Below are 15,796 nucleotides of genomic sequence, written 5' to 3' on the forward strand. Positions count from 1 at the left end.
CTTTTGATTGTGTCATTCCTGGCATTGTAAACCGTATGACTTCCTGATTCAGAATGGCCCATACCAGTCCATTCCAGTTCACTAATGCCTACAATACCGATCTTGAGGTGTTCCATTTCATTTTGGAGAAGTTTCCATTTCCCTAGATTCATGTTTCATGCATTCTGAGTTCCAATGATGAATTGATGTTTACAGCTATTCTCACTTTGAGTCATGTACCATCAGCAAGTGAAAAGTCCGTAGGCTTCCATTCACATCAGTCTTACTGTAGTTACTTCCGACCTGAGGGATTCATCTTCTGGCACAGCTATCTCTGACAAGGTTTTGCTTCTGGAGTTTTGGGTATCGTACAATATTTTGATCCTGACTAGAGGATTTTCAGTGGCTAATTTCTCAAAAGTGGACAGCCTATTCTTTCTTCATATTCTGTTTCTATTCTGGAAGCTCTGAAACCTGTCCACTTTCCGTGATCCTGGTGGTATTTGAAATACCAGTGGCATTGCTTCCAGCATCACAACAGCACCAAACCACCACTGAGCAACAAACCGACAGACTAGTGGTGGGAAGACTGGTCTAGTCTTGTTTAAATTTAAAAAAAAAGTCAAAAGCTTAGAAAGTTCACTTAAGACCTCTGGCTATTGAGTGAAATAATGCAAAGTGTGCCCAAATATTTATACGTGATGATAATCACTTATCTTATTGTTAGTTTTAATAATGGATAAAAATCAAGAAACAAATGCCCCACTCTGAGGAATCTTTATAGCTAGTTGTTGTTCTGCTGAATGTGTGTATCCCACAGATATGCTGTGGGATGTGTTAACAATTACTAATATGTACAAGAAAAATATTTCTGCTTATCAGAAACGAAACATCTATCAGGTAACTACCTTTATTTCCCATTTCTCTGGAATTATTAGCCATTGAAATCCTAAAAGAAACAAACATTTTGAAAAGTGGTAACAAGAGGATCCAAATTATGCTGTGATGATATACCTAGAAGCCATTAGAGAATCAAATAACCTAGTAGAAATTCTCTGTACCGCCAGGGAACTATATCAACCCACTAATAAGGGAAAGATAGACCTTTAGACCTGTGACCAGCATGCATACCAAGACAACAGTAGGACGTTTTTAAGAAACTCAAAGAAAATGTGAGCCAAGGAGCTTTATTTGATTTTTTTTTAAATTACATACATTTTAATGTTTTGGGTTTTTTTAAATCATTTTAGTAGGAACTCTTAAAGCTATTATAATAATCCATAATTCAATTTGATCAAGCATAATTGTGCATTGCTACCACCATCAGTTTCAAAACATTTTCTTTCTTCTTGAACTCTTTGATATCCCCTCCCTTTAATGTTAAACTTGACCATTACATGAGATAAATTAATTGATTAAAATGAAAACCAAAGCCCATTGCCACTGACTCAAATCCGACTCATGCCGACTGACTCTCTCTACTCCTTCAAACCGTGTACAACATTGTGGGAACAAATAGTGCCATCTCTCTCCCAAGAAGCAGCTGGTGGATTTGAACTTTTTAGTAATTGTCTCATATCATATTTGTGCTTTTGTGATTTACATTTCATTCAGCCAGAATGTTCTCTAAATCCACCCTTATTATGAGGTGTGTCAACACACACGTTTGAATCCAAGACTTTTAAATATTGCTAAACTGTCAATCTCGCTGTAGAAAAACAATAAAATATGGAAGAACTCAGATTTCTTGTAGAACATAAAGTTTGTTCAGTCAAGGGATAAAGGGATTGATGTTGGGCATTGAACATATTTTATTAAGAGTTCTGGACTTTTAAGTTGAGCATCAGGGTGAAAGAATAACACTACCTTGTTTACCAAACGTGTTTTCTTTACACAAAGGAAAGTGTGTATTTTTTAACATGACCTCAACAATTCTAGGCAGATATAACTCCCAAAGGCTATGTGCATAGATTAATGTGCACCCAGAAAAATGACACTTCACCCAGCCTGGCCATTAAGGTTTCTTGGAGGTAGTGAATCCTGAGTTGAGTTCTTAAAAGGCAGATAAGATTGAAGTAGTAAAACAAGTGGGAACCCCCAAAACACAATAAAATATTTTAAAAAATGGAATAGACTGACAACAGCAATGACGACAAAACAAGGAAAATGTAGATGTTTTTGTAGATTAATTTTAAACACATGAAAAGATGGCAAGCTTACTTTTAATTAGAGAAATACCAAGTTAAAACACAGTGACCATTTCTGACCGACCAACTTGGCTGAGATCTAGAAATCTGGCATTGCCCTCTGTGCTTATACTGTCGAGACGTGGGGACTGACACTCGTTGCTTTGTAGGGGTCAAACGTGTACAATCCTTGTGGAGCGTGACTTGTCCAAACCAGTACTACTGGTTATTTAAACTGAGAAGTCATTGAAACTTTCACAGCCTTCATCTCCTCTCCTTGAAATGAAGATGTTACCACCTGCTTTGTAGGCTGTGCTGAGGATTAAGGATACTGACCGCATTTAGCAGTAGTCATAGGAGCGATGGTAGTTCGGTGGTAAAATCCTCACCTTCGTTGTTACCAGATGGCGCGCCTCATGGACAACCACACGTTATCTGTTAGTGGAGGCCTTCATATTGCTATGATGTTGAATGGACTTCAAAAAAACTTCCAGACCAAGATGGTCTAGGCCAGCGGTTCTCATCCTGTGGGTCATAACAGTAGCAGAATGACAGTGATGAAGTAGCAATGAAAATCATGTTATGGTTGGGGTCACGACAACATGAGGAACTGTATGAAAGGGCCACGGCATGAGGAAGGTTGAGAGCCTTTGGTGTAGGCAGAAAGGCTTGGCGATTTTCTGAAAACTGATCAAGTGGATGGCTCAGGCCTGGGAAGCATTTCCTTACTGTGTGTATGGGATCACCATGACTGCAGGGCTAACTTAATGGCAGCTAACAACAAAAGGTCAGTGGTTCAAACCCACCAGCTGCTCCATGAGAGAATGGCCAGGCTGTTGCTCCTGTAGAGATCTGCCGCCTTGGGAGCCCTCAGTCAGGTCATTATGTGTCAGAGTCAACTCGGCAGTGGGCTAGCAACAGTGATCCCATTTAGCCGCAGTTTAGGGATCCAATTACAACCACCTTAGAAAATATGCAGTGTTCTTTTCATCCTTTCTGTGTTGTTGTTGTTCTGCTTGGGTTAATGTAACATGGGATGTTTGTTCTTTGCAGTTTCGACAGGTTTCCCCTTTAAAACCACGGGAGGGTGACATCTGTCTTAGGGAGTAGTTATTTACGTTTTCAGTTATTTCTGTGGTTTATTGTCTGTGTGATTTTCCTACTACTTTGAGCCACTTTTGGCTATTTCTTTTTTTTTTTAATTCAGTTTTTCTAGGTTTTGATTTAAATTTTATTATATTTTCTATGTGTCTCCAAATATGAGAGGACTTCAAAAATTTCATGGAAATATGTAGTTAAGAAAATGGAAGTTTTCCACAAACCGTTTGAAGCCTTTCCTCATATTTGGCATATATATATTTTTAATTCTCAATACACTTTGGTTCTATTTTTATTCCTAAACTTTCCAGCCCTCTTTTGTTTTATTAAGACAAAAAACCTCGACCGCAATCGAGTCAATGCTAACTCACAGTGACACTGTCGGTCCGGGTAGAGTTAGCTGTCTCTGTGGGTTTCTGAGACTCGCTCTTCACTGGAGTCGAAAGCCCGTTCTGTCTCCCACTTTATTCCAGAACATTACCATGGAGTTCTCATCTATCCTTTCCTGTCGATCCCCTCCTGCCTCACTCTTCCTCATTCAAGAAGCAATCACTTTTTTTTTTTTTGCGCTGTAGATTTGAATCACCTGTTTTAGAGCCTCATAAACTTGAAATAAAATAATGTGACATAGTGTTTCTTTTATTCAGCATGTTTTTGAGATTTATCCATCCTTTTGCAGTTAACAGTCGTTCATTTTTTCATTGCCAGGTATTCTAATGCATAAACATACTCAGCTTGTTTACTTACTCTGCTACTTATGGACAGTTCGGCTACTTGAAGTTTTTGGATACACATTTTGGTTCATGTTATGCACAAATACTATGTATAATATTTGCACTATGTATAATATTGCATATATATGTGTGTACATATAGTCATGTTTGCACTTAATCCTATGTCTTTTTCCAATTGAATCCCATTTCTTTATAAAATAGAATTATGCTGCCCATTTTGATTAGCAACTTGTTTTTTTACCTATAATACTTTAGGAACTTTTTTAGCTTAACAGTGATAGATAGTGGAGCTATGGTGGTGCGTTGGGGTGCGATCCACATGGTCAACAATTCGAAACCACCAGCAGCTCTGTGAGAGAAAAACTGGGCGTTTTATTCTCAGAAACCCACAGAGGGGTCACTATGAGTCAGCTTTGACTCAATGGCAATGAGTTTGGTTTGGTTTGGTTTGGAGTGATAGAAGGCATTATATTTGGATATCCCATAATCTATCCAAGAATGCTCCTATTATTGCCCATTTATAGTATATACTTTTCTATTTTGTTGTTTTTGCTGTCGCAAGCCCCACTACCGACAACAACAATCAAAAATCCCTTCTCTCTTTCCAGTTATGCCACCTCCTTCCAGAAAAATTCCATTCTGAAGCAATTAGGTGGTGCAGCACCCAGTTGGCATCTGTCTTAGATGGGGAGGGCTTAGCAGTGGCATCGTGGGGCAGCTAACATTTAGCGGAGGAAGGGGGCATTCATTTGTGTAGATGAATGGCTTGGTGTGAGGTTGAAAACCCAGGTAGGGTGAGTGGGGCTTATGTATGGGGTCAGATTCCATGGCCCAGTGGGGAGTCAGAATAGAGTGTGGAACATATCTGTTTGTAAGATCAGCCTAGCAGAATCTGCCAGAGCCCAAGTGAAAGGAAGTCTGGCCCAGGGTGCTGAAACCGAAGGAGCATGAGAGAACCAGGCATGGGGAACCAGACCCGGTGCAGTGAGGTCACTGTGCACATACAACCAAAAGAGCTGGTTGGTTAAAGAGAGGGGAATTGGCCAGTCAGTAAATGTGCTAAGGAAGGTGGAAAGCAGGTGCTGCACCCTGCTGGAGAAGAGTCACAGATATGGCAAGGACTGCAGATGAGTTCAATGGTGATGTTCAAATTGGAGATTTCAAAGTCAACTCAAGTTTTTCGATATAGAGAGATAAATATAGAAATGAAGATGTATATAGGTTGCTGTACTTATTACACATACTTTATATTTATTTATTCTATAAGTGTTGTAGTCTGGGTACTTTAGAGAAACAAATCCACAGAAACTCATGTATAAGAGAGAGTTTTATATAAAGGTTAAATGTGCATCAAGAAAACATCCCAACCCAGTGCTGCCCAAGCCCACAAGTCCAACATTAACCCTTATGCCCAACACCAATCCACAAAGTCCTCCACCATCTCACAAAACAGATGCAATGATGCCGACTGCAGGAGGAAAGCTGAGTCAGTGAAAGGGTAATCATCTCAGCGCTGGCAGGGGTCTCCACACGGCTGCTCTAGCACCCAGGGCTGCATCGGGGTAGGTCCATGCAACTTCTCCTCGGGGAGTGCCTGCAAGAAAGGAAACCTGCCAACCGAAACAAGGAAATGGCTAAGGCAGCTGCACCCTGGTCCAACTATCACAAAGCAAGAGATCCGAGAACTCAAAAGGCGAGGCTCACCGAGCCATTTATCCCTTGGCCCTTCAATTAACTCCACGTGTTTATCGGCCAGGTTGGCACAATAAACTAACTAACTCAATAAGACAACATACATTCCATTGTGTTATCCACTGAAAGACTGAGTTGGCTTGGGAGCAGTAATGACTGGATAGCATTGAGCTTATCTAGCACACAAAGCTGTGAATGGGGGTGGGTTAGTTCCTTACAAGGGAAAACTGAAGGGGGGAAAAGAAAATCAAGCTCACTGCCATTGAGTCCATTCTGACTCACAGTGACACTATAGGACAAAACAGAATTGCCTGTGTGCTTTACAAGACCATACCTTTTCACAACAGTAGTAAGCCACGTCTTTCTCCCTCACTGTGGTTGATGGTTTCGAACTGCTGGCATTGCTGTTGGCACCCAACCGTGCAACCCCTTATGCCACTGAGGCTCCTCTAAAAGGGCAAGGTGGTTTCCATTTCCACAAGAAGGGATATTGGCAGGTAGGGAAAAAAGACAACCAATATTTGCATTGATTCCCCGCCCCTCCCATCTTATCTAGGGATGCCAAAAGATACCAAATGATTTCTTAAGGTTATGTGGTTAGAAATATAGGCACAGTATAAGTATATTATTTTAAGAGGGGACTAACTGTCCTTAAGTTTAAACCTTGCAACTTATAAATAGAGGAAATAAAAGAACAGAGGGCAGAGGGCAAGTTGATGTCTTTGTCTTTCTGGAGTGAAGTTCACTTCCACCAAATGACCACCTGATTTCCTAAGACTTCCCCAGCCCTGTCTTATGCCTGGACACATCTATGCACAGACCCCAGTGGACTCCCAGACCTTTGCTGGGGGGTAACTTGGGCCCCCTTCGAGAGGTACTTTCTATGTTTCCTGTTTCCCAGAGGCAGATTGGAGCGTAGACCTGTTGTTGGAATTTATTCACGTATTGAAAAGAAACTATCTGATGTTACAACATTCTCCACAAAGCCATTTACCTGACAGACTTCTCATGTTCTAGGATAGGAGTTAGGCAGCCTGCACCTTTTCTTTTCATGCTAGAAAAATGATCTGCTAGAGGGAGCCCAACTCGCAGCCTCTGTATGAAACACTGGGTCCCTTGAGCAACTTCTTGCACTGTAGGGAAAACACCGATTTCAATGTTCGTCTTCTATCCACCTGCTGTCACTATTTATAGTATCAATCAGAATTTGATGCTTTTTCCTGAGAGGGGCTATGTTATTTGTGGTCCTTCTGTGGAGGTAGGGAGTGGGACAGGGGCTTAGCTCATGTTACCAAAGCATCTCTTGATTTGGCATTCTTCTTGAAGGGTAGGTTCGTATGAATCCCAGATTTGATTTACCTCGGGGTGAAATCCAAGCCTCTTGTATTCTGTGAATTAAAATGGTCCTGTGCCTCTCTTAAGTACCCCTGGTTTCAGTGGAATGTGAGCATTCTTGGTAAGAATACTGCTAGATTCCTATGCATCTGTTGCTATGGCTAAGCTATTTAGTTACATAGTGTGCAGGTTTTATTCAGCCAGAGGCTGAAGTGGCTACTTATCTATCACACAATGAACTTCGCTGCCAATGTTCTCCCACACGATAAGGTCAGTAACTTTAATCGGATGGGATGCCAGCCCATATTCGATTAGAAGGAAAAAGAAGTATGTTGCTATTATTCTATTTCTTTTTATATTCTCTATTTCCCTTTATTATATTAAGACCTTTGTCAGAAAAAGACCTTCTGTCAATGACTAGTAATAATAGTTGACCATTTACTGAATGCCTACTTTAATGCATGGTGTTAGTTACATTCCATTAATTATTTCTAATCTTCACAAGATCCAAAAGGGAAAACCAAAATATTATCTGTACTCTTGAAGTAGGTGACTTACAGGGAAGTTAAAAATAGGAAAAAGACCTTCTCAGTGTTTACACATAGGGTGTGTGCTGGAACCAGGATTCAAGTACATCCCCAAACCAAGCAAGTTGATTCTGATTTATAGCTATCCTATAAGACAGAATAGAATTGCCGCTTTGGTTTTCCAAGACTACAAATTTTTTCTGGAGTAGAAAGCTTCATCTTTCTCCCACAGATCAGCTGGTAGCTTTGAACTGTGTATCATGCAGTTAGCCGCTGAATAGTATAACCCACTGTGCCAGCGGGTTTATTCTTTCATTTATCTTATAACTATTCTTTGATTTATCAAAGTAAATACCGAGTGGGTAGCTTAGGTTTAGAAAGAGTTCACTCTTGCCTTTGAGAGCTTTAGATTAATTCATTCCAGTTCAGCCCCCTCCTGAGAATTTGATGTGGGGTGGAAGTGCAAATTCCCAAGAGAGGATCGAATTAGAATGAACCAGTTTGAAACCCTGGGTCTTTTGAGATAAATAGGCTGTTTGGTCCTTGAGAAAAACTTTAATTTTATGTAAATACAATTGTCAATGAAGTTTTTATTCTACAAAATTTGTGAATGAGGTTTCATCATTTGAGGTGGCAGAGTGGGGCATTGGGCTGCTAACCACAGGGTAAGCAGTTTGAAACCACCAGCCTCTCTTAAAAAGATGAGGCTTTCTGCTCTTGTAAGAAGTTTACAGTCATTGAGGCTTCCGACAAGGACTCCAGAGATGCCGTCTTTTACTTATGGAAAGAAATGCAAGCAAGGTGGGCTTGCCACTAGTGTGCCCCGAGTATTTGCCCACCATCCTTCGCAAAATTAAATTTCTGTGTGCACACCCCACACAAAATCCACAGTTTCAGAAACTCACAGGGACAATTCAACCCCATCCTGTATGGTGACTGTGAGTTGGAACCGACTTGATGCCAATGGGTTTGGTTTGGTTCGGTTTGATTTAGTGAGACACAAACTTAGTATTTGAGATCAGAGATCTAGGTTTTGAGTTCAGTAATACCTTTTACTATTATTCAAATGTATGGACCAACCACTAATATCAAAGATGAAGTTAAAAGTCTTTACCAACTTCTGCAGTCTGAAATTGATCAAACATGTTCTCAAGCTTTATTAATAATTACTGGTCATTGGAATGAGAAAGTTGGAAACATAGGTGGATTTCCTGCTGGACATATTCCCTTGATGATAGAAATGATCTCAGGAAATAATTTTCCATCACCAACTTATTCATTGCAAATGCCTTTTTCAACAATGTAATCAGTGACTATACAAATAGACCTCATTACAAGGAACTATATGGACCTCCTCCCTGGGGGACGGACAACAGAAAAGTGGGTGAAGGGAGACGTCGGACAGGGCAAGATATGACAAAATAACAATTTATAAATTATCAAGGGCTCATGAGGGAGGGGGGAGCAGGGAGGGAGGGGGAAAATGAGGACATAATGCCGGGGGGTTTAAGTAGAGAAGAAATGTTTTGAGAATGATGAGGGCAATGAGTGTACAAATGCGCTTTACACAATTGATGTGTGTATGGATTGTGATAAGAGTTGTATGAGCCCCTAATAAAATGATTAAAAAAACAACAACAAATAGACCGCACCAGATTAAATATTCAAGAAAGAAGCAATGGAGAAACTCAGTATCATCAGTCAGAACAAGGCCAAGGACCAACTGCAAAACAGAACATCAGTGGTTCATATGCAACTTCAAGTTGAAGCTAAAGAAAATTAAAACAGGTCCACCAAAGCCAAAATATAGCCTTGGCTAGATCCCACCTGAACTTAGAGACCATCTCACAAACTGATTTGATACATTGAATACTATTGATTGAAGACGAGATGTGGGATGACATCAAAGACATCATCTATGAAGAAAACCAAAGGCCATTTAAAAGACAGGAAAAAAAAGAGACCAAAATGAATATCAGAAGAGACCCTGAAACTTGCTCTTGAACATAGAGTACTTAAAGCAAATGAAGGAAATGATGAAGTAAACGAGCTGAATAGAAAATTTCCAAGAAGGGCTCTAGAAGACAAGATAAAGTATTATAATGAGGCACGCAAAGATCTGGAGTTAGAAAATCAAAGCATTTCTCAAGCAGAAAGAAAATTTTCAAGCCTCTGAAGTATTGAAGGATGCCGTGGGCAAAAGAGTGAATGATGGAGGAAGATAAGAAGAATGTACAGTCACTGTGTCAAAAAGAATCAGTCCGTTGTTAACCATTTCAAGAGGCAGCATATGATCATGTATCGACGATATGGAGGAAGATGTCCAAGCAGCCAAAGCATTGGGGGGAAAAACAAGACTCTCGGAATGGATGGGCTATCAACTGAGATGTTTCAACACATAGATGCAGTGCTGAAAGTGTTCGCTCCTTGATGCCAAGAAACCTGGAAGACAGCTACCCAGCCAACTTACTAGGAAAAAAATCCATAGATGAGCCCATTCCAAGGAGAGAGAAACCCACAGAATGGGAAAATTGTCAAAAACTAGTATTGATGTCACATGCAAGTAAAATTTTGCCAAAGAAATTTTAAAATGGTTTGAACAGTAGAAAGAGGCCCCCTAAAGTCCTTGGAAAAATTCCATGATCTTTTAGTTCCATTTTTCAATGAACATTTTGAAGCTCCCTCATACATGAACAGAGCACTACAGGAAATTCAAGCCAGATTTAGAAGCGGCTGTGCAATGAGGAATCTCATTGTCCATGTAAGATGGATCTTGACTGAAAGCAGAGAATGCTAGAAAGATAGTTACCTGTGTTTTATTGACTGTGCCAAAGCACTTGACTATGTGAATCCTAACTGCGTATAGATAACATTGTGAAGAATGTTTGTTGCAGACAAAGAGGCAATGAGTTAGAATAGAACAAGGGGAAACTTTGAGATTTAGATTCCGGAGAGGTGTGTGTTGGAGTTGTCTTCTTTCACCATACTTATTCAATCTGAAGGTTAAGCACATAATCTGAGAAACTAGACTATGAAGAAGAAGGTGGCTTCAGGATTGAAGGATAACTATGCAAATGACACAATGTTGCTTGCTCAAAGGGAAAAGAGCTTGAAGTATTTACTGGTAAAGATCAGAGACCCTTCAGTATGGACTACACCTCAACATAAAACAAAATCCTCACAACTATACTAAGCAACATGATAAACTGAGAGAAGACTGAAGTCGTCAAGGATTTCGTTTTATTTGGATACACAATTGTCTTAGTCTGGGTAGATTAGAGAAACAAATATAGACACATGTGTATAAGAAAGAGCTTTATATAAAGAGTAATTGTACATTAAGAAACTATCCCAGCCCAGTCTAGATCAAGTCCTTAAGTCTGATATTAGCCCATATGTCCGATACCAATCTATAAATTCCTCTTACAGACTCACACAATACACGCAATGATGCCAAATGCAGGAAGATCACAAGCCAGTGGGTGGGAAGTCTTGTGGATCCAGTGGCAGTAGAGGCATCTCAGGGCTGGTAGGGGTCTCCATGAGGGTTCTCCAGTTCTGAGGCTCTGGCTGCCATCAGCCTGTCTCCATCTGGCTTGTCAACAAGAATGTTCCGTAGGGTACTGAGCATGTGTGCCACCTCCAGTGAGCTATTTATCTCCTTAGCGCCTCCAAATGAGGTCATCCAGCTGTGACCTGATTGACAGGCTAGACTCTACCCCTGCACTCTCAAGTCTCAAATTGACAACAGATTATGTAACTACCACAACAATCAGCACCCACAGAAGCAATAGTCAAGAAATCAATGGATAGATATCGTTAAGTTAAAAGTTAACACTTTATCATTTGTCCTCCCTTTGGACTCAATCTAAATTTATTTTAGTTTTTATTATTTTCTACTTTCTTTTAAATTGAGGCTTTTCTGTTTTATTTTGTTACTGTTGTTGGGTTGTTTTGTTTTGTTTGTATGTTTTTCTTTTTTTTCTTTTCTTTTATTTTTATTTTATTTTTACATTTTATTAGGGGCTCATACAACTGTTATGCCAATCCATACACACATCAATTGTGTAAAGCGCATTTGTACATCGTTTCTCAAAACATTTTCTCTCCACTTAAACCCCCGACATTAGGTCCTCATTTTTCCCCGTATGTTTTTCTTTACATGGAATCCAGGATAGGTAAATCTGTAGAGTAACTGGATTAATAGTTTCATATTGAGGGCAGGGGAAGTTGTGGGGAAATGGGGAGTTAATAATGAGCACAAAATGATAAAAATGTTCCAAAACTTATTGTAGTGATGATTACACAATACTTTTTAATATTTTCAAGCAATTTAATTGTATGATGTATGAATTGTATATCAATAAAACAATTTTTAAAAAATCAAATGACATATTGCATGGGGCAGATCTGTTGCAAAGAGCTCCCCTGTAGTAGGAGAGACAAAGGAGAGGCTGGGGCAGCATGCAAACAGGCTTGTAGCGTTTGTGGCAGAAAGGAAAGGTTTTCTTGTTGGAATACTTGGAGTTTTCTCTCTGAAATGTGAGAGTAGAGGACAAAAGGAGAGAGGGGTGCTTAGACCAGGGTGGGGAAGGCTGGAAACAAGTCTTGTGGAGTGTACAGACTAGAGAGGGGTTTGTTAGATGGTGAGTGTGTGGCCACACCCATCTTGCCCACAGTATGTATATATCTATATCTATAGATACATATGTAGATTTCCCCCCCTAGATGTAGGCATGCCACAGGCTACTGGCTGTTCATTAATCAAGCGAAATAAATTAGTCCATGCAAGGCACTGATAGTAATCCCTGGCCCATAACCAAAACCAAACTCGCTGCCAGAGTTGATGTTGACTCATAATGACCCAGTAGGACAGAGTAGAACTGCCCCGGTGAGTTTCCGAGACTGTAACTCATTAGGGGAGTCACCTAACTTGTAACCACTGCCCCACCAGGGCTCATAGGATGAAAGAAACATGAGTAACTGTTACCACTGCTGGATTTGGCTTATAGGATTCAACATGCAGAGCAACAGAAAGGAATGGAGACGATTTGTAAGGAAGCGATGATAATGGTGGTCTACGAAAGCTACCTTAGACTAAAATGGAAATAAGACAGGGATGATGTCTAGGTAAATGGTGGAGAGATCCACTGCCCAGAGAACCTAGTGAGTGTCTTTTGTTGATCTGTCAGTGGGATATTCAAGCAAGTAAAGAAAAGGCTAGGGTGGTTAGTCAGAGAGTGACGTGTATGGGACAGAAGTAGGGGTTACGAAGAATTTTTATCCACACTTTTGAGTTCTCACACTAGAGAATTTTACAATCTGGGTAATACCTGTTATTCTCGTGTGAAAAGAAAATTTGTTCTAATTACTTAATTGTCTTCGTACAAGCATAGATTGCATAGTTTCATATGGTGAGGCCTTGACAGGTTATCCCCAAACCACCTGTAAATTGGAACATGGCGACTTTGACATTCTGAGAGTTTACAATGCTTATGGGGATGGACACTATAGTGCCTGCCTGCCTCATGATTTAAATCGCAGCGTGCACTCACTTCCCTACCTTCATCCTCTCACTTCTCCACCTCCTGTGTACCCTGCTCTTTTCTGGTTTCAGCATCACACAGAACTGGATGGTAGCACTTGCTCCAGATTGTTCTATGGATGGATAATTCTGCCCTCTGGCTCTATTTCATGCCATGAGGGAGGGGTTGGTGGTCATGAACATAAAGTAAATGCCAGCCTGAGGCCTTATCTTCCTGGTGTCCTAAGGAGCAGTTTCAAATTCAATAATGAAAATAATTGGTGTTTTGAAGTCGTGAAGAAACTGAAGTATTATAGTTGAATTTATTCATACTCTTCTTTTTCATTGTGCATTGAAGACTTCAGAGATTAGCCAAAGATCTTCTAAAACAGCTTCAAGTACAAGACAGTGGCTCGTGGGCGAACAATAAGGTCTCTGCGTTGGATCGGACCTTAGGCGAAATCGCTAGAATATTGGAAAAGGAGGTATGTGAGGAAACTGACCCCTGACTCTTACTCCTTATAGTCCTTCCTCACTGTGGCAGCACAGAGGGCTGCCCTGCGTCCTCTCCATGTTCACGTTCTTCTGCATTGCCACAAGCCAGTCAACAGGGTGGGTTTTTCTTTTTACTTTTGATTTAATGAAATTAGATTTAATTGTTGTTCAATTAAAGGTGTTTAATTGAAGCCCTCAATAGAAAAAATATGGTTTCTTAAGTCATGATTTTCTCCTTTCTGCATACAAATAAAATGAAATTATTTAATCAGAAATAATAGTAATAAAATTTATTACACAATTTTATGAGAGAAAATATAAAATTGAGTCATTTCAAGCCCATAAGACTAGGAGGAGCCCACAAAAGACCGGTTTCTTTCTTGTGTCCAAACAGACCTGTATTTTCTTTCATGATTTAGTGTCATTAAATGTCTCAATGACAGTTAAATAATCATTAATGATTTTTAGAATTTTCATTATTCACCATAGAAGAAAACTTACATGTAAAAAGAAGAAATAAACATCTTGTAATATCCTTACACATTTTTTTGGTTCCAGGTGTCTTATTGCATGTCTTTAAAAACCCTTTGTAATGAACAAGCACGCTTTAATTAACGTAAGTGATAGCATTTAGGTGGTTTCTGTTATCTTCCTATTTTAAATAATAGCCAGCGTTGTTCTTAGCTGCATTTCTTGTTTGTTTGCTTTTTTGTTTGGGGGCCTTTAAATTTACTATGTGAAATTGGATGTGAATAAAAAGATATGCCGATAAAAACGTACATAAATGCAGTGAGCAGCTGTGAATTCACTACCAACCTAAGAACTAGACCAGTTCGTTGATAGCCCCCACCCTACCACCCTCAGAACTCAGTTCTGTGAAGAATGAAAGGTATATCACTTCTTTGTTTTAAAATAAAATGACTTTATTGCCTTAACGTATAATATATTGCTAAACAATGTGTTCTGTAGTTTTGCTTTTTAAAATGTCATACCGTAGACTTCTTATATTTTTATAAGTCAAAATTAAGACTATAAATTTCATTTATGCTTTTACGCTGTATATTAAGCTGGGTCTTTTCTCTATTGTACAGTAAATACTTCATGTATTAATACTACAATATTTCATCCATTCCCTTGACAAGAACATTTGTTTTTATAGCGGGGGGTCTGTGTGTGCTTGCACATGTATGTATGAGAAAGAGATTACAAAGAGTACTGTTCAAACATGCTTGTATCGAAGTCAATGAGCAGTCATTTCCCTGGTGGGCGTGGGTCTCAGAACTCAGTCTGCCTCAGAATCTCTGCAGAAGACTTGGGGAAGCATCGTTGCTGAGCCTCACTCACCCTGCCTGTGTGATCCAGTGGGTTCTGGAGTGGGTCCCAAGAAGCTGTATTTCTAACAAGTTTCTTGGTGATGCTGTTGCTGCTGGTCCAAGGTCCACACTTGGAGAGTCACTGCTCTGACCCGTGGTTGATGCCTCAGAGATATAAAACAGCTAGGTTGTCAGGCTCTTGAATTACCAACTTTACAAGACAATGTTCCGCCTCGATTTTGACAGATGTTCATTTGGGCAAGTCCACAATGAGGCAGTCGGGCAGTTCTCCTGCATAAGACATCGATTTTAGAGTCTCAGGTCATTCAGAAACTGCCATGTGCTAGGTGGAATGTGTAGTGGTTTGATAAGCGTTGCAAAGAATCGCTTTTATAATGAGAACATACTGTTTCATTGAAGATGCAACTACATGTATCTTGCGACTTTTTTATCCTAAATACTGTTTCAGATCAAAATAATCACATTCTAAAAGTAAACTGGTCTCCATAGGAAAGGTTTTCAGTATGAAAAGCTGAGTTATTTCATTCACAAAGGGACAGTTTACTGGAATGCCTCTGAGTCCATATAATTGGGGGAGAAATTGTAGTCTGGCTCCCAGTCTAAATGATCTGTGTCAGGAGCTTTGCTCTAAAGCTGTCCTCAGAGTATGTATACACTGCGGGGACCACCTTGGAATCTCAACTTCACAGCAGTAAGATCCTTTTGCTACTTTTCTAACTAGAAACCTTTGTCCCTAGCCAAGACAGACTCGCTGTACGTGCCACTCTGTTCTGTAGCGTTCTACTGATCCTTCCAATGCCATCCAGCAGACGGTATTTATGCTTCTCAACTAAGAAGTGTAAACAAGCTTCCTTTTTGTTTGGAAAACTGCCTGGAATAACAAGAATCATTA

At 39.9% G+C, this 15,796-nt stretch overlaps 1 protein-coding gene across 1 annotated transcript in view; it reads left to right on the top strand.

The window, feature by feature from the left end:
* SCAPER (S-phase cyclin A associated protein in the ER) overlaps window positions 1–15,796 on the top strand; it is a 346,349-nt gene that overhangs the window by 117,467 nt on the left and 213,086 nt on the right. The window contains exon 18 of the mRNA XM_030889085.2: window positions 13,434–13,560. Coding sequence (XP_030744945.1) covers window positions 13,434–13,560 — 127 coding nt within the window. The remainder of the gene's footprint in view (window positions 1–13,433; window positions 13,561–15,796) is intronic.

Source organism: Echinops telfairi, unplaced genomic scaffold (genome assembly GCF_000313985.2).
Source record: "Echinops telfairi isolate 266 unplaced genomic scaffold, ASM31398v2 ScPeMD7_7475;HRSCAF=8513, whole genome shotgun sequence".
In the NCBI taxonomy this organism is placed as follows: domain Eukaryota; kingdom Metazoa; phylum Chordata; class Mammalia; order Afrosoricida; family Tenrecidae; genus Echinops; species Echinops telfairi.